At 44.4% G+C, this 20,045-nt stretch overlaps 1 protein-coding gene across 2 annotated transcripts in view; it reads right to left on the reverse strand.

Annotated features, from left to right (window-relative positions):
- Nucleotides 1–413: 413 nt before the first annotated feature.
- LOC144823928 (choline kinase alpha-like) overlaps nt 414–20,045 on the reverse strand; it is a 171,507-nt gene continuing 151,875 nt past the window's right edge. The window contains exons 12-13 of one of the 2 annotated variants that reach the window (XR_013608859.1): nt 2,399–3,611; nt 414–2,348 (exon numbers count right to left, since the gene is read on the reverse strand). Coding sequence is in view for 1 of the 2 variants with exons in the window: in XM_078682849.1 (XP_078538975.1) it covers nt 3,552–3,611 (60 nt within the window). In the remaining variant the exon portion in view is untranslated. Of the gene's footprint in view, nt 3,612–20,045 lie in introns of both variants that reach the window. The other variant, XM_078682849.1, reaches the window with a different exon arrangement.

Raw genomic sequence — 20,045 nt, forward strand, 5'->3', positions numbered from 1 at the left:
ATGTTGTGGGGTTTTTCTGGTGTGGTGTTTTCACTTTATTACTATTTGTGTGCTGCATAAATACTTTACACATTGTCTCTCAATAATGCCCGGCTGCTTTTGTGCCAAGCTACCCAAGGCTTATTTAGTAACTTTTGTGGTTCACCCTGACCAGGATAGTGGTTGTTGCTTGAGAAGGGTTAACACCCCCTTAACCAAATAACCATTATCCCCCACAATGCTTTAAATGAATCGGGAGGTCAGTGTAAAGCCTTGTTAACCATATACAGATTTCTCTTACTCTTACTACAAAGTGCTCAAAAACAATTTGTTTGGAATATATTTAACATACTTGCCATATTTTAATCTTCTTTCTGTTTAATTAGGGGCTGTAGAGCATTTTTTTTCAAAGGTCAATAACCACATCAACAATATCTCAATGTTTCTTTTATTCTTAAACATACAAATACGTAAAATGGTAGCAATTACAAAAATGTATTTAATTTTGCTGACAAAATAAGCATCTTAGATTTCAGAATAATTTCAAGATAGGCTGCAAGAGAAAATAACACAATTTAAAGAATACAAGTCATCATATTAGAAATTTAACATTCGCAGATTCACAGTACACATACATATCACAAATACGTATTTTAAAAGAGCATTTCTCAGGGGGTTGTAAAGTTTCCCCCTACTCCAGCATCGGAAGTTACTACCCAGAACACCAAAGGCTCACATAATTGAACCACATTTAAAAGCTGTAAAATACTTCAACGTGCTTGGTGTTCCCATGTGTCACTTAACAAATATTTGCATCATTAGAATAATGTTGATGGCCTGCTTGCATAATCAGACTGCAGAAAAAAGAATAAAACACATGTCTTACTTCAAGAAGACAGTTTGGCAAAAGGTTCTGAATGTGCAGTGGCAAAATGTGCTTGCTACCTAACATTCTGGCAGTAACATGGAATAATAAATGTGCTAAATTCCAGGTTATTACCGGAAGTGTGCAGGTAACTGTTAGCACATCCTCCGCAAATGAAATTGCCCCAGCAAAAACAAGGGAAAGAGACTTTCCTTCAAACTGCACTGCAGAAACATAAGACGTTTTACCCTTTTAACCGCTTTCATATTATTTCCAACTATGGATCCTGAAGTTGTAAGTAGTTTGCTGCTTGCAGAAGACACATTCACCTGGACAAGTTAAATACAAAGATGTGGTGTCTGTTATTGCAGCAGCATTTATGAGTTTTCCGCTATTCCAACGAGAATTTGACAATAGGCATCACAGTTGTAGTAGGCAACTTAATTTTCTATCGAAGTCAGTTTTGGTATATCGAACACTGGTTATTACCAATTAAAATGTACTCACTTTTACAAACTTATAAAATGTGTTATCGAACATAGCAAACTATAAAATCTACAAACCCAATATAACAGTTAAATTATCTATGTGCAGCTTACTTAAACCTCCTGAGAGTTAGGAGTTAATTTTCCCTCTGACAGAAGGCATTCGTACCTAATGCATTGTAGCCAATGCAAAAAAAATAATTTTGATGCAAAAATTTGAAGCATTCAAACTATGGCTCATTAAGGATAAAAAAAAGAAGACAACCGATAACCGTAACAATAGACAAGTTAACATTAATACATTCACTATCATACAAAGTGCGTTAGTGGGTAGTTTAGAGCTAGTGGTAACATTACACCAGGCCAGGAATCAATTCACACTTTCGCTTTTTAGTGACCAACGGGTCAGAAACAAAAGTTATTTTTAACCTCAGGCTTAGCCAGCCTAATGTACAACTGAATAGGTTTTTAGAAAAACTAAAGTTCTATGCACTGGAATATCCAACCATTTGTTAAACTGTAAACAAAGGTTGTCTTCTATATTTCTGTACACACAAAGTATTTAGTTCTGAGGGTCCTAATCACTAAAAGGACATACTATGAGAAACGGAAAACTTTTTCCAATTGAGTCTACAATGTAAAATGCAGTAGACTACATGAATGTTATAAACCAAACAAAAACGAAAAGAAAATACCACCAGAAGTGCATTTGCTTGTGGCTTTTAAAATGTGCGCAAACTGGAAGGTACATGATACCAAGCTCATATATACCATTACACCTATTACACTGTAAGTCGCTTGATAAGCTGTTACCAAAACTAGCTTCAAGAAAGAATTGACACTGGCGATTTAGGCACACAAGCTATATTTCAATTTTGCAGTTTCAGCACACATCCAACTGCATTTTTATTTTAATTTTTTAAAGAATCCATGTTTGCCTAGGTTGACTAAGAATGTTAACCCCTCCGCTGCGCAGAACATTCCGCGCTGGTGCGGAACGTTCTATTGAGCAGGCGGGGCTGCGATGTTCAGCGGACGTGCGCAGCACTACCGAGGTAGTGCACGCGACGTCCGCTGAACGTGCGCAGCATTAAAGGGGTTAAAGAGGCAGCTGAATGTTAAATGAATATCTGTAAGGCAAATATCAGTGTTCAAGATCACTAAAAAGTGGCATTTTTACTGAAATGCTCAAAATACCTCAAATTGCATTATAAACAGCAGGGGAATGTGAGACGTCATAAAAAAATCCAACACTGAAATACCAACAAGAGCCACTGAAACATATCTTCTCTCATGGTCGGACTGGTCTAAAGGGCAATCAGGCAGAGCCCAGAGGGACGGTCTGACAGATCAGTGTGTGGGTAGTTTTTTTTTATTTTTTTTTATTTTTGGGCCTGGTTTATGGCCAAATGGGCCAGTTTTTACTGTTGATTTCCCGGATATTACATCAGCCTAAAGCAAGCACAAATGATTGTTGTCTCCCATAACTAACAAAATACTCACACATAGTCTTTACAAGTTCAAAACAGGCCTGGTTTGCAAAGGTGGGCCACTTGTTAGCTATTTTTCGATAATGGGAGCCATTTTTATTTTGGTGCCCGGGTATATTTTTTTGTCCCATTGCGAACCAGTCTACTCTTAAAGACATTCCAAATTAAAATGCAAGGTGTAGACACGGTAACGATAATAAGTGAGCAAGGGAGCTAAAGTCAGCCATTATAAAACAAAATGTCTCCTTTACGGAAAACTGCAAAATATGGCCACGCTGTTTCTTGCTGGGTCAAATGTTCAACATGAAACAGGCTAGTAAGTTCAAACTATATTCTCCTGAGAAGCCAGCAACGGCATAACATACTACCGTTTTTATTTTATCATGTTTGCTTACATCAAAATACATCTTCGGTCCTTTTCACACAAATTCTAAGATAATTATAAGTTTTTATCTATTTGGTTAGATGGCTGTTACATTGAAGTGTAATTTTGTTTTAACCCGTGCCCTGATGCATCAAGCTTTCAAGCTGCCATTTCAGGATTCTACTGAAACAGTGTACAAGATGCCAAATAAATGTCTCTCTTTCTGGTCTTCACAGTATTTCCACATTCAATGAAATCAGTCAGATATCACCCAGCAATAGAGGACCATATACCCTGGGTTTACGTTCCTGCACATTAAGTTCAGGATAGGACAGATTTGAATTGCCTTTCTGTGAAACATCCCGAGATCACAGACCCAGCTTCCTTTTCTGAAGAAAGTATGCGTCAAATCTTGCCATCGCATATTCCTGCAAGAAAAAACGGTAGATCAGTTTAGTAACATTCAAAGAATGGTGAACGCACGCTAATGAAATGATTAATTGTGGTGATTTTGTCAGCTACAGAATGGTTTAGTATAAACCAAAATGCTACTGCTACTTATACTTATACGTTGCATGCAGTGCTGTAGATTCAACATGCTGTACACACTCCTGCCGTCTAGTGTTGGGCTTTGACTTGTACAACTGGTTTTACTCAGAAGAAGTCTAGCCTATTACTGATAATGGGCATGGACAACGACCCCAGTGATTGTTTTTTGCTCGCAGAGGGTGAAATTGAAGATGGAGCATAGTGATATAGCACCGAAGACAAAGCAAAGCCATTTGAAGATAACATTAGTAAGGAACATCTGGAACAAACCCAGGTGACCGGGGAGTGTTGGTGCATGTGAATCCACAGCACTACACACCACAAATAGGTGCTTAGAGGCTAAGTTTCATTTTCCGTTCGTGGCATGTGTGGCTGTAGATATAAAGAGGAAGGGATGGTTGACCCGAGTGGATCAATGAGGCACCCCTAACTTTGGCTGTGTCGCAATCCTTAAGTTGACCTAGCGATGCTGAACTTCTGGCTTTAAACCAGAAACACAGTAGAAGTAACTTTGCCGAGACACACATTTAAATCAATCAAGCATCACCATGACACATCAAAAATAAATGCATTTTAATTTTATAATCATTGCATGATTATAGAAGACCGCATGATTGCCTGTACACTTGGTAAAAACGGTGCTTGAAAAGAGGGGACAAAGTGCTCAGGAGGGAATGTGTGCTTGTGAGGGTTTTAAAAGGGAAAGGCAATGGTGCAATATGTACATCAAGGTTAACTGAAACCTATTCAGCCTGATGAAGGCAACCCAATACAAAATAAACAGGAATTATATACATGCAGATGATAAATCGAAGTCATCTGAGCTTGAAGATTAAGGATCATCAACATTTCGACCCCTATGTGCAGTGAAGGTAATTGGATCCTTAGCCTGGGGTCTTTATCAGGACAAGAGAAGGGGAGCACTGATTAAATGACAGCATGATAAATCAGGCACGTGATTAATAACGGTGGGCCTTCAGGCTCTCCAATTAGTGAGGTTGGATCATTGAAGCGAATGGGCACAGAGGCCTCGCATTCCATGGGGGTTGATGGGTCAGGAGCCCCACAATCCAAAACAGGTTGGTCACTAGCTTCCTTCCAAGTAATTAATAAGGATTGGGACCCTTTTTGAAGATGGTGCGAATCAATCCGCACCCGCTATCCAACTGCAGAGATGGACGGCTTTCAGTGCCAGCTGGATAGCTCAAAGCTCCAACAGGTATACATGGACCCAGGACTCTGCTGGAGACCAGAGTCCTCTGATCTCCACCTCTCCCAGATGGCCGCACCATCCTAGAAGAAACACATCCGTCACTACTATGAGGTCTGGATGGGGAAGGAAGAGGGGTCTGGGCCTGGCTCTGTCTCAATCTCTGTTTGATTGCCACCACTGCAGGTCTTTCACAGTGCCCTCCGAGATCTGGACCAGGTCGGTGAGATTTCCCGGACACTGCGCCCATTGGAACTTCGGATCCCATTGCAGAGCCCCCAGGTGCCATCTGGCATGGTCCACAAAAAGGATGCAAGAGGCCATGAGGCCCAGCAGCCTCTGAGTCATTCGAAATATCCAGGATGGATAGAGGCTGAAATATATGTATCATAGCCCGAATTTCCTGGACTCACCAATCGGGAGGATAATACCAACACTGCACCATGTCCAGAACTGCTCCGATGAAGGGGAGTGTCTGAGAGGGAGTCAGGTGTGACTTCCGCACATTGATCGCGAACCCCAGTGAATGTAAGAGGTTCACTGTGGTCTAGAGATGTGGGAGACGACTGCCTGGGACGAGCCCGCCTTCAAAAACCAGTAGTCGAGATAGTGGAAGCCTGGAACCCCTAATCCCTGCAGAGAAGGGGAAACCACCGCTATCACCTTGGTGACAATGGTGAGGCAAAAGGGGAGCACAGCATACTGAAAGTGCTCCTGGCCCACTGTAAACTGCAGAAAGGGACGATGGGCCGTCCGGATGGGAACGTGGAAAATGGGGTCCTGCAAGTCCAACGCTACCATCCAGTCTCCCAGGTCTAGGGCAGATAGTACCTGAACCAGATGAGCATCTTGAATTTCTCCTCCTTGAGGAAGTAGTTGAGGGCTCAGAGGTCGAGGAAATTTGGAACCAGGAAATAGTGGGAATAGAAACCACAGCCTATTTCTGACCTGGAAACCCTCTCTATATCTCCTATGGCCAAGAAAGCCTCAACTTCCTCGTGGAGTAGCGTGAGATGATCCTCCGTCAGCCGATCGGGAGTTGGAGGCATAGAGGGAGGGGTAGTCTTGAAGAGGAGGGAGTATTCCATTCAAACTATCCGCAACACCCACCTGTCAGAGGTGATGTTGCACCAGTGGTGGAGATGATTGCATATCAGGACACCCACTGGACGCTTGTGACCCCAAAGGACTGGACTAGGAACATTTTGCAGTGGAGGAAGGGATGGGGGCTTTGCTCGACTTCTGGCCTCCCGAATCTAGAGGACGGGATGAACCATGGCCTGCAGAGGCTGCTGAACTTGAGGAACCCGCTGGCTGGAATAGGGTTGGCGTGGTTGAAAGCGCCTTCCATAGCCACGAAAGGAGGGAAAAGCAGATGCAGCCCGGTGTGTACTGAAGCTCAAGGATTTGGCCATAGCCTATGAATCCTTCAAGCGCTCAAGCGCTGCGTCAACCTAGTCTCCAAAGAGATAGGAGCCATGAGAAATGAGGTTTGCCTGGACATCGCCTATACATTCAGAAGTACTAAGCCAGGCGTGGCGCCTGATGGCCATAGAAGAAATCTATCTACCCAGCAAGTCAGTCGTGTCCAAGCCACAGCGAATGGAGAACTTCGCTGCATTTCTCCAGTCTGATATTGCTTTGGGAGAGAAGGATCAGTCCTTCTCTGAGAACCTAGGCAGCACCTGCGCAACCATATCCCATATAGAATGGGAATAACAGCCCAAAAGCATGCAGTGTTCACCGACCGCAATGCAAGGCTGGCCGAGGCGAACAAAGGGCTCCAGCAGTTTGGAGTTCCTGTACGGAGAGGTGGAAGGGAACACCACGAGAAGTGAAAGCCTGGACCCCCAGGCTTTGGGGGGTGGGTAGTGAGGAAAGCTAGGTCATCCTGTGCCAGACGATGGAGGTGGGCAATAATCCTATTCACAGGATTCCTTGTGCTAGGTTTGGACGAGGTGGCCAGAAGAACATCTGTTAAGGCCTTGTTAAAGTTAAAAGTCAGCAAGGATTCAGATGAGGAGACACCAGACTGCAGGACCTCCATTAAGAAATTCGTCTTGACCGCCACTGTAGGAAGCTGCAGGCCCAGGACCTCTGCAGCCATATGTACCACCATAGCAAACGATGCCCCCTTCTCCCTGGCCAGGTTAGGGCAAGACAGCATCCCAGAATCAGGGAAGTGTCTAGGCCACTGGCATTACACAGCTCCCAGGAACGGGTGTGACAGGAGGCCGTGGCTGGAGCCAAAGGCGCAATACCCATGCAATCTCCTTCACCTGGGCCTGCAGAGTCCGAAGGCGCGCCAGCAGTGTCCGACCACCCAAACAAAGCACACATCGTAAAATTCCTTAAGTTAGGTGGGGGCCGCTCCTGTCCATGGAAAGGGAGGGAGGCGCGGAGTCGACCCAGGTGACAGCTCCATGGAATGTGTCCTAGAATGCAGAGGCTCCTCAGTCTCATCGTGTGGGGGACAAGACGAAGTCGAATAGGAAGCAGTACCCTAAAAATTGTACTGTCGGTAGTGGATGGAGGGAGACATGCAAATCCTAAATGCATCTAGTCAGTCCATTAAAACAGAAACATGTGTAAATATGCAAATAGCCTTCCCATCCTAGAAACTTTAAAACATGTCTACAACAATACATGAAGCACTTACATCCTGATATGTACATGATGCAATCAATAAAATGTTTATCAACAGAAATTGAAAAATTACTTCTTTTTTTAACTTGTTAGAAATAACATTAGCAAAAGATATTAAGCAATGCTATGCAAGTTGCGATGAAGCATAAAATTCCTCCTTTCTAGATAGAGGGCCACCTTAATTAAAGAGATGCAGCTTTGGGTCAAGCGGTTCTGCCTCATCTTCACACTGACACAGAACTACTGTCCGCAATCTATGCAAAGTGTAGACAATTGCCCATGCTGTAGCACGGCTAATTTCATCACTCCAGCGAAAAGAGCTGCCGACGTGGTCACTACCTTGGTGGAATGTGCTTTAGTTCTTCTTGTTAAGGGCTTATTTGCCTTGTCATGGCAGAATTGTATTACTGAAGAGACCCATCTGGCGACAGTTACTTTAGTAACTGCTGTTCCTTCCCGGTCCTGTCCGTAGGCCACCAGCAGCTGATTAGTTTATTTCTTTTGTCTTATGCAGGTAGAATTTTAAACATCTTTTTACATCTAGCTTGATCTGCTGGAGAAGACTGATTTGGGAAAAAAGACTGCAGAATTACTGGTTCGTTAAGATGGAACTGCACCTGGACTTATGGAATAAAATTTGGGTTTGTCCGCAGAGCCACATAATTCTCCGAAATGAAGCTTGATGTTCTTGGCCTGTGAAAGCCTGGGTTTCGCTAACTCTCCTTAAAGAAGTGAGACCCAGCAGGAGAGCTACTTTGCAAGTTTGAACCAATTCACAAAGCTGAACAGAAGTTTCTAATGGCTGTCTCATCAGTTGTGGGAGGACTAAGTTGATCTTCCACTCCGGAGTGGGTGCACGAACCATGGGGATGGCACAGACGAGGCACCTCATTAATTGTTTCACAAGACTAGAAGCACAGAGAGATGGAACTTGAGGAGATCTTCTGCAACGGAAATGGAAGTGAGGTGCACTGAAGGGAATGGGTGACCTGATTTTGCCAAAGAGAGGAGATATAGCAAAATCTAATCCGGAGGCGCTTGAAATGGGTGCAAGTTGTTCTTTTGGCACCACCAGCTGAACTGTTTCCACTTTAGGCGGTACATTTTGTTAGTCCCATAGCTTCCTTAAGATAAAATCTGGGAAGGATTGATGGAAAGTAATTCCCTTTGAGAGATTTGGTTTGTGAAACCACTATTGCAGGGCTTCTTTCATGCGTGTTGTCAACTGTATTGTATCGTCGAGGGATCGCGAGGCCTGCAACCATTGCCTCAAGTTCTTCCTGAAGAGGCCTCATTTTTAGCTTGGCTAGAGGCACTAGATCTATCACTGATGAACACATTCACAGGAGCAAGTCGTATGTCTGAATTGAAACTGACCCTTTTGTGACATTATTTTGCTAGTTGCTGTAACGGTATCTGCCTGTGTTGCGATAGGAAAGCTTTGCAGTGGATGGTGTCCATTGTAGCTCCCAAGACCGTTATGACCTGACTAGGAAGAAGGGAAGATTTTTCTTTGTTTACAGTGAGGCCTAGAGACCCGAACAACTGAAGGCAGGCCTTTGTAGTTTGCGTGGCCTTCAGTGCTGTTGGTGCTTTGAGCAGCCAGTCGTCCACGTATGGAAATACCTGGAGACCTTGAGATCGAAGGGCTGCAGGTACTGGGGCAAGTCTCTTCATAAAGATTCTTGGCGCTGACTAGAGGCCAAACGGGAGTACTTTGAATTGATAGTGGGTACCAGCTACCGTAAATCTAAGATGTTTCCGATAGATAGGGATGTGAAAATATGCGTCTTCCATGTCGAGCGAGGTCATGCAGTCTCCTTTGTAGAGACCACAAAGAACCTCAAAAAGCATTACCATTATGTTATGTTAACATTTTGTTAAGCGCACAGCTACTCCAGCAAAGAGGCGTCCCGGCGCTGGTGGGCTTGTTATACAGATTACACATAGAGCTGACCACAGAAATCACAAACCCTAGGACAGTGGAAAAAGGAAGGTCTTAATAGCTTTGCGAAAAGTAAGTGGTTCCTAAATGCCGCGGATAGAGGGTGGCAAGGAAGTCCACAATTTTGCTGCTAGGAGCCGAAAGGAGCGGCCTCCGGCACGACAGAGTTTCGTCCTGGGTACAATCGCCAGATGCTGTCCCAGTGACCGCAGACTGCGTTGGGGAGTGTATGGGGTTGAGAGAGGCCGCAGCAGCACAGGGCTATTGCATTTCAAGATTTCAAACGTCACACAAAGTGCTTTAAACTGGATCCGTGCGCCAATCGGGAGCCAGTGTAGGACTCTAATGGTAGCTCTGGCAGAATGTCTGTTTCCTGAGGAAATTGTTGAGACCCCTGAGATCCAGTATTGGTCTCCATTAACCTGATTTCTTTTCTATCAATAAAAAACGAGAATAGAAACCTGTTCCTCTTTGTGATAAAGGGACCTCTTCTATCGCTACTTTGGAGAGCATGACCTGAGCTTGCTTGTGCAGTAAGTGAAGACCGGGTGAAGACTCCTCTGGGGGGGGGGAGTATTCGGTGGGCAATGAGTGAATTCCAGGGTGTGTCCAATGGTGATGAGGTCTAAAACCCACTGATCTGTCATTCTATTGTGCCACTGTTGTACATGGTTAGAACTGGGGGTCTCTAGTTGGCAGAGGTAGGTACCCTTGACCAAAGAGGGACCCTTGCTTCTAGTCAGGGAAAGAGCATTACACTCCTGGATAACCCCTGCTCACCCCCTTGGTAAATAGCATGAGCAGACAGGCTTATCTCAGAGGCAGTGTGTTAAGCATTTGTGAACACATACAGTAATACTGAAAAAAGAATTTGGTAGTGGTGTACCCTAAGGAGGGAGTAACCGCACAATCAAATATGTAACAAGGAAATAGTTAAATGGGGCACAGAATTATTGAAAATATTGGAAATGGAAAGGGAGTGCTAAGGAGACCACCGTCACTCACTACCAAAGGTGACCAAGACAGATTTAAAGGACCTGTCGAAACAAACATACAAAAAGGGTCGAGTAAGCACTTTCCTAAAAGCGGTGTTAGCAGATGACCAGTTAACCACAACAATTTTTTAAACCCAAACAGTCATAATATGAGTATGCTTCATGAAAGATATCCTACTTGAGACAAGATGATCAAGCCAATGTCTTTTTGTAAATGATTTTCTTTTTATTCACAAATGTCAGAGAAACAGCCAACACATGTTTCGTCGGTACATAGTCTGTACCCAGACTTTCTCAAGGCTAAATAAGATAGGAATCAAAAATGTCTTATGAGGACATGGTGTGGTAACCTCAGTCGATAGGTGGATCATTGTATAGACTCAGATGTGGGCACGAAAAAGTGTCTATCGTCCCGAACAGTAAAAATGAACCGAAGCAAGCTCCCGTCGTCGTTTGAGAAAAATATCTATAAGAATTGAACGTATACCATAGAGATGAGGCTATTCTCAAATGCCGCTGGCGGGGGAAACATGTAAATACTGGGCAGATGTAGTAGTCACGATGTATTTCCACTCAAAGCGTTATCAGGCTTCTTTTTGGCAAAGGTTTGTCTTGTTTCAAAAGTGATCCAAAGTCCTGGAGTTTGGGCCCCAATATTTATACTGCAAAATCCTTTGTCCTCTGAAGGCAGAGGTTCCTGTACCTAGTTCAAACCAGTTCTGGGTGCATTCTGCCAGTGCACAACTTCTTCATTTGTCATGGTGAGCCAGGGTCCTTAGACACACCACAGGAGGTGGAGCCAGCATTGTGGAAGGCAGGCACAGCCCTATTCAGGCTCAGGTTCTACTCTTCCCACCACTCTACATGCAGATAGGTCTATTCAGCCCTGTGCTGACTCACCCTGTCCCCTGGAGCCTCCCCAGCACCTGTCACTCACAAACCAGACATGCAATACACAAGCTAGCAGAGGCAGGCTGAATGGTTAGGGAAGAAAATACCCACTTTCTAAAAGTGGTATTTTCAAATAAAGAATGTGAAAACCAACTTTACTAAAAGATGTATTTTATCATCCTGAGTTCAGGCATACTAAATTAGAATTTCTACCATGTTTCCTGGGTCCGTTAGGATTATAAGGTGTTATATTCAAACTGCCCATTCTGGCCTATGGTGACAGGTTGCCTTGTAATAGTGAAAAACGAAAATGGCTGTAATTCACGATCAGGACATGCCACACACACACCAGAGCATGTCCTACCTCTTATATACAATGCACCCTGCCCTTAGGCCTATGTTAGGGGTGTCTGATATGTAGAAAAGGGTAGGTTTAGAGAAGGCATGTGTGTGCACTTGCCAAGTCGACATGGCAGTACTAGACTGCCCACAGGCTCTGCAATGGCAGGCCAGAGTCACACTTTACAAGCTGCTTTTGTGGGTGGCACAATCAGTGCTGCAAGCCCAACAGCAGCATTTGATTTACAGGCCCTGGGCATACGTGGTGCACTGCACTAAGGTCTGGAAAATAAATTAAATAAGCCAGTCATGGAGCCACTATTCAATTCATCAATTTAACATAGGGAGTACTTGCACTGTGGCACTGAATAGCAGGGGCGTAGTGCCCAAAGCATCTAAACCAGCAAAACGTATCAAAAACAAAGAAGGCAATCAGAGAAAAAATGGAAGGGGGACTCACGCCAATGGTACCAAGTCTAACATACATAGTTGGAAATTCACACCCACAGGTTGGGAGGGAAGAGAAGCTGGTACCTGGGCGGGATCATAATTTCCTGCTGGAGCCACGACATTGCAAAGGCCTTTTGCTGCCCCCTTGGCGAGAGAAACCAGCTGTTGAAGACTGGTGGTAAGTTGGGGGGTTGTAAACTTGTCAGTATTGAGGCTGATAAGGCGGATACTGTTGGGTTCTTTGGTAACCTCCTTTATACGAGGTAAAACCTCGTCCTCTAGCCCTCTGAATGGCATTTTTTTACAATATTGCAGCGTGCCTAATAATTTCGCCATATCAGTATCCATCTTGATTGCCAAAAGAGCCTTGTCGATATACTTTCTAAATAGTAAATCCCCGTTAAGGTTTTCGTCTGTACCTCTGGCCTAAAGGTGGTCGCCTTCAACTACCCAGTCTTCTGAGCACAGTGCACCCGCCAACTGTCGAAAGCCAGTGTTTACTATGTCGAGGGTGCAGTCAATGGTTTCCAATGCTGCGCGTTCTCCTTTTTACAGGATTTTTCTTGCCACCTGTCTTCTATCTACTGGTATAAGATCCACCCGATCGCCCATATCCGACCACATCTTTCGGTCATATCAGCCAATGATGGCTAATACATTAGCCGCCCTGATAGTAACTGCAGTCATAGTGGAGAAACGCTTTCCAAAAATGTCCATCCTGTATCTCTCCTTATCAGGGTGTTGGGAGTAGTGATTGGGGTGGCAGGGTTCTTGGATCTCCTTTGCGCACCTTGGGAGATGACCGAATCTGGCTTGGGATGTCTTATGCAGCAGAAATGAGAATCCTCCGGAGCCCTGTACTTCCCAATGCGATGGAGTACCGGAGGTATGGTGGCTGGGATCCTCATAATCTTGATGCCTTCTTGCCGTATATAATTTGATGGGTATGGAGGGCCCTGACTTCCTGGTGTCCTCCTTAAAATCGTACAGGACGCAATCTGTCTGTTTGTCCATCATTCGTAAATTAAATCTGGTGGAGCAGTCAGATTATGAAATCCTCCCTTGTCCTCTGAGGGAGAATCTGATGGCAGGTGTGGAGGAGAGGAGGGTGTTGGTATGATCTAGTCCTCCCAAGGGTCTGATACAGAGGTAGGATCCAGGAGCTCACCCTCTTCATCCAAAGCAGAATTAGCCCCTGTGACAGGGCCTGTTGAAAAGGGGTGACGAGAAATTGAAAGTGTGACTCGAGATGACAAAACTGGCAGACCTGGTGGATCCACCTGAGCAGTGGTCTCTCAGGCTCAGTTCCTTGCGGCAGAAACTGTTGTGTAATCTACCAACATTGCCTGTGGTCTTGTATCAGAGAAGGTGGCAGGTGGGCCATGTCTATGGGACATGGTTCCGGTTGTTAACCATATTGACGATGATGAGGTGGAACCACATAACTATGCTGATTGTACTGACTTTCGTCATGGTAATCCTCATTCTCGTCTCCCTCACATTTCACATGCAGCTCTGATGGACTATGAGCTACACCAAAACCACCATCATCATCTTCAAAAGAGTCCTGTATGTTTAAGAGATGCGATGGGATCAACGGAGACCATACTGTACTCAGCCATGGTGGTACGTAATAAAGGAGCAACCCTTGTTGATGGTGTCCTCGATGGAACAGTTTAGCAGGAAGAGCAGATTCCTTCGTAAACTGTATTGTCGATGGTATTGCGGTCGACTGTAGTGCCGTTGATGTGGTGGCCGTCGAAGGGACGCCCGCCGACAAATCGGTCATAGATAATTTCCTCATCAACAGGAGCACGTCAACGGCCGTCGATGAAAATCCCAACGTCGACAGGCTCTTAAGTGAAATTATAGTCATTTGAATAGGAGCCAGTATTGCCATCGAAGTCACGGTTGCCGTCATTGGCGGTGCAGATGATGTATAACTGTGGGTCTTAATCAAAGCTATGTGTGTATAAGGCTGGCTATGTGTCTGCTTCAGAAATTACTTTGAAGACAAACTATTGGACAAATACCCACTATGAAAAATGTCCATCAGTTACACGATTCGTACCGCCCAGTACATCATTTGGTCTACTTCACAGTAGGTAGTCCATTATTAGTCTCCATGAATATAGAGAGGAGACAGATGACTGGTAGATTGTTATTGTATTTGTAACTGAAAGCAGTGCATAAGTGATTAGTGAAAAAAGGTGAATGTGTTCATAATAAAATTGGATGGTGCATGCAATACAACTTTATTCTGGAGTCATGCACCTCCAAAAATAAAATCAATAGAGTGCAAAAAAGTCAGATAGTTCAACCAAATAACTACTGACTGGGTAATCTGGTCAACATGTTTCTGCGGGCTTATGATGGCCAAGACGTGTACCTGCCGCTTCCTCAGGACCCATATACTTAATTGCTACTGCTTGTATGTGAAAAAAATTTATAAGACAATTGACAAAAGGACATTAGTGAACAATAATGCTAAATGTCACCTGTTCACTTCTAGTTTTCCTCCTTAGGTATAGGAGTCCGATTATAAATCCGCCAGCGTGTCCACACATAGTCAAGAAAGAATAAAATATGATAGCACCATCATTAGTAAGGGCTATATTTAGACATTGCTATATTGTCAGCATGTATGGTGCAATGACCTTAATATGCTCTCCAATGTTCAAAAATAACAAGGACTCACCTCAGTTTGTGAGGGGAAATGCCTCGCTTCACCTGGCTAACAGCTCAGGAATCTGAAGCACCGCTCTGTGTTACAGAAAATATTAACAAGTTGTGACGAAAACACATGACCACTTGGCAATGAAAAACTCAAAAACCCAAAGAACACTCAACTACTCGATAAGTGTGCTTTAAGGGGATTCTCTTATGTCAGACTATTTCAATAAAAAGCTGTTCATCAGCCGACTCATTTCCTAATTTTTGTTATTTTTATCATTTGTTGTTCATTTATTTCACATATATCACTCGCTTCTCCACACTTTCTCCTCTACCCGTTTTTTCACACTAGGCTTGAATGTAGTGCCCATCAATTGTATAAACATCGTTTCATTCATGCCTCCTCCTACTTGTGCGAAAAAACTCTGTTCCAAAGTGCGGTCTCAGCGAGGGTTGGTATATATTTTGAGAACCACTAATTGTGACCTAATATCTCAGATCGCAAATTCGGTTGATAGTTTGTCATCTACTTACTATATCTTCCGTGGTGTTGCTTCCAATATATACACGGAAGACAAGATGCTATGTGCAGTCATCGGACCAGTCTGAATTGCAGCTCATTCAGTCAAACATACCGTCATTCGATATGCGGACAGCGCGCTTACACTCACGGGTTGATCTTAGTTTGTCCTCTCATACATACACCCTTACCTGTCCGTCGGTACTCCTGTCAGCCTGCCGGGCTGTTTGGGGAGGTGCCGCGGATCGGGTAGGGTACTTCCTTATTGATTCTCTCGCGATCATGATTGGACCACCACTACTTCCTTAACCACTTGGCTGCTAAGGTACTCCCTCTTCTTCCCATTGACTTTCCATTGAAATCAATGGAAAGTCCATGACGAGTTACCCTTGTCATTAGCGCTGAAGGGGTTAAACTACCGAGAGTCATGGGAAATGTAGTTAACACTCAGTCGGGCACTTCCTTATTGTTTTTTCGCGATTAGGACTGGGCCACCAGTTCCCCACTGGACTACCATAACTCATGGGAAATGTAGTTAATAATATGGCGTGTACTGTGAAATGACGATCCTGTTGTTGAAATCACTATTTACGATACACAATGACATTAATATTTTTGTACAAACCCACTATGTCACTAGTTTGGTTAGAGGCAAGCGGGGTACTAGCTTTTTATATTACTTATCGCGCATTTACTACAGGGTCGTAATGGAGTTGAACGTACTCTCCCACAATGTATCTAGTGTTCAAAGACTTGCAATGTGGATCATTACACATTATCTTGTTTGAAGACTACTAGCGCAGGTGCACTGTGGACCAATAGATTTTAAGTCCACATTATCTTGTCAGGGACATCCTAGTGCATATTGGGATATGTAGTCTGCTTTAGTGTTCTCACTATCTCCCGAACACTCTGATAGCTCAGCTACATGTACTTAAATCATCACAATTATGGGAACGCAAGCGCGAGTTTTGTTGTGTTAACCTCAATATCATATCCACATATTCATGGATGGCCAAAGATCTCAACGCCGTTTCGTCGAGTGTGGTAATGTCAGACTATGGTGTTTTGGCAGATTTCTGCCTCACATTATCTGAGGAGGAGGTTCTTGGATCATCTTTGTCCTTTCTAGAAGGCGTGGAGAGCCTTTTGGTGTCATGAGAAAGTTTATGATGTTTCCTACCTTCTCCAGAGGAACTGTCCCTCGACCTGGCCCTCTTGTGAGATGTGGAGAATCTCTCACTTTTATCAGAAGAAATTGTTTGAGGCTTAGGGAAAGCTGCTTTTGTGGCTCCAGACCACTATCTATCCTTGAGAGTTCTTCAGGAAAAGTTGCAACAGATCTTGCGTTCCCTGACCTCATGTTTAAGATTGAGGCTACATGAAAACTCCTTGTGTTATTCATCCACGTGAATGCTTTTTCTGCCACCTGTTTTTCATGGGCGGAAATGGCCCCTTGTCAGGCATGGTGTAAAGACTGCAGAAAATTCCAAAGGTTGTAGAAACAGATTAGCACTTGGGGAGACTCCCTTCCACACGACGTGCAGTGAAATTCTGAGGGAATATGCCTCTGCTGAGAGAGTTCTGGAGGGGGCTGAAAGCCATAGATAAGATATCAATAACATGGCCTAGAGTGAACTGCTTTCTTGTAAGGCTCCTAGAAGTCATAGAGGAAGCATTCAGACTGCATCGTGGGCATGGGCAGTTCAAATCTCTTAGCGGCCCACTCCACTAAATTATGGAAACCCCCTATGTCTGCGGGGGGAGAATCAACTGTCGGTGGCGAAGGAGAAGCTGGATCAGGAATGACAGTCATCCCACTCTGCGTCTTAATCTGGTATTGTGACGTTGCCCTGGTCCTCATCAGAGATGTCATCCTGAATGATAGGAGGTGCATCCTGGGCCACAGGCATTGGCTGAGGCGGTGGAAATTGAGGGGTAGCAGGTCGAGCAGGAGGAACAGCTATAACTGGCAACACAATTGGAGCTGGAGGTTGTGTTGTGAATCTCCTCCTATAGTCAAAAAGCATAGACTGCAAGTCCGCCAGAATGGAGGAAGGCATAGAAACCATCTCCTGTTGGTAGTTTTCCTGATAATCCGAGGAAGGATCATATTGCTGTTTCTCCACGTATTCCCCATCAGAGTCAGAGAAGGGCTATCTGCATGGGCAAACGGTCCATCATCCTCTTAAGATCCCTTTTCTTCGAGGAGTGCAGGAGGTAGAGGAGTCCCCCTCCTGGGTGAAGTTATCTCTGGTCTAATCTAGCACTTTGACAGAAATGGTAATTTTTTCCTTCGTCGACAAAGAAAGGGACGTCGTCCAAGCAGCCGTCGAGACCATCATCACCACAGCCGTCATTGTAGACGTGGTAGCCGTCATCACCATCGTCGTCAACATCCTCGTCGACGACATAGCCACCACTGGCCTTAAAGTCGTCGATGCGGAACCCTGAAGCGTCAGCGAAGGGCGACGAAGAAACCACCGTCGATGAGCCCATCAACGGAGTCCGAGTTGAAGAAGAACTAGACTGTACCTTTGATGATTTAGTCGACAGTCGTAGACAACATCGTCGAAGAGTGGATTTTCTTCACAGATTTTACCTCAGAAGAAAGATGACTTTTTAGAAAGTTTTTGGATGCTCTGGAGGAGAGGATGGAGGAACAGAGCTGGATTTTCTCCCAGATACCACTCCTGCGGACATTCCTTCCCTCTCCTTTACACCTCGGTGAGGAGATTCGCCAGGACTACGCCCTTCAGACCTATGAGAGGTCTTTTTCAAGAAAACCAGGACGTTCTTCAGAAGGCGAAGGAGAAGCTTTACCCCTTTTGACAGACCTTCTGGAAGATGTAGCAGAGGATGCCTAATCACTGTCACTGGAACCTGGATCCTTCCTTGACTTTAGCTTCTGGAGCCAGGTTAAGAGACGCTCCTCACGGTCTCGCAGAGTCTTTGTAGAAAAAGTGTGACATATTTTACAGTCTGCTGCCTTATGGTCTAGGTACAGACAGTAAATACAATCCTTGTGCTTATCCTCTACATACAACCTCTTCTTAGCACAAGTTGCACAAGACTTAAAAAAGGTCTTTCTTCTCCTTATCAGACATCTTGACATGAAGTCCATGCAGGTTTTGAAGAAAAATAAGTTAAAAGCTGTAGAAGTAAGGTTAACAGAAAAAAAACCTGAGCAGAGCTCAGTGGAGACTCCCTTGCACAATGTGCGGTAGAAAATTTGAGGCTCTGAGCTTCTCTCAGGAGGGTTCAAAGGGGTGAGGCTGATCTGATTGTTCACTTTATCTGGTCTCTTTTACAAAAAGAGGTGGATATGTTACAAAACTAGAATGGGCCTTGGCCTAGTTTCTGTTTTGGTAATTGCTTCCATTGCTATTTTATGTATACCGGCGACTCCCAATCCGACGAATGATGGAATGATACAAGCATGGGAATCTATTAAAGTTCCAATACTGGAGTAACTTTTTTCTCCTTTAAGGATCTTTTTAATAGTATGCACAGTATACGGCGTTCAATCCAGTCATATGCACCCAACAACCCGAAGCAGCAGGTGGTTACAGTAATATGAACAGAGGAAATCTGGTTCAGCATATTGATGGACAGATGGCTAAATAGATTCTAAGGTGAGTTGACACTGCAACAAGTTTATTACATTGTGCCGTGGATCCAAATCTTTGGTGCAAATTAAGTCCACTAATTTCATCAGGGTCAAAAGATAAAACAAGTGGACCAGGAGGTAATTAACAGGTCTTCTATTATCCTTCCACTCACTGTTATCATTTACATGACCAATACATCCCAAATTGTACCACACAGTGCTTCTAATTATTTCAGGGGACTTTTATTTTACGAACTAACGAGATCTGGCAACAAAAAGTACATTTGGAACCACCTCTAGTTGGAGACGCTACTCGTGATCTGTTAGGCATCTTCAGCTGAGTTTGTCTTGTTGATGGTGAACCCCTGAAAGTGCAGGAGGTCCGCCATACTCTGGAGGTCGGAGAAGACAGCGGGGTGTGAGCGCGCCTTCAACAGCCAGACCGCGAGATAGGGGAAGACTGGCATCCATGATCTCCACAGATTATCTGCAACCACCATCATCATCATCTTGGTGAAAATCCATGAGGCACTGGAAAGGCCAAATGGGAGCACGACAAATTGAAAGTACTTGTGACTCATCGAGAACAGCAGGTAACATCTGTGGGCAAGCATCATGGGACCGTGAAGTATGCATCCTGCATGTCCAACGCTACTAACCATTATCCCAGATCTAGAACAGACAGGACTTGAGCAAGTGAGCATTTAGAACTTCTCCTTTTAAGGTAGAAGTTGACAGTGCGCAAGTCTAGGATAGGATGAAGGCCTCAGTCCTTTTTGGCCACATGAAAGCAGCATAACAACCACAACCTACTTCTGATGCTGTACCCCCTCTATGGCTCCCTTTGCCAAGAAAGCCTGCACTTCCTAGTGGAGTAATGATATGTAGTCAGCTGATCGTATATGGGTGGCATGGGTGGAGGGGCCGTCACTAAGGGGAGAGAATAGCCCCTGTGTACAATCTGGAGAAGCCAGCGGTCAGTTGTTATCGACCTCTAGTTGTGCAGGTGATGGCATATCCAGCCCCCCACAGGG

Source organism: Lissotriton helveticus, chromosome 3_1 (genome assembly GCF_964261635.1).
Source record: "Lissotriton helveticus chromosome 3_1, aLisHel1.1, whole genome shotgun sequence".
Taxonomy (NCBI): domain Eukaryota; kingdom Metazoa; phylum Chordata; class Amphibia; order Caudata; family Salamandridae; genus Lissotriton; species Lissotriton helveticus.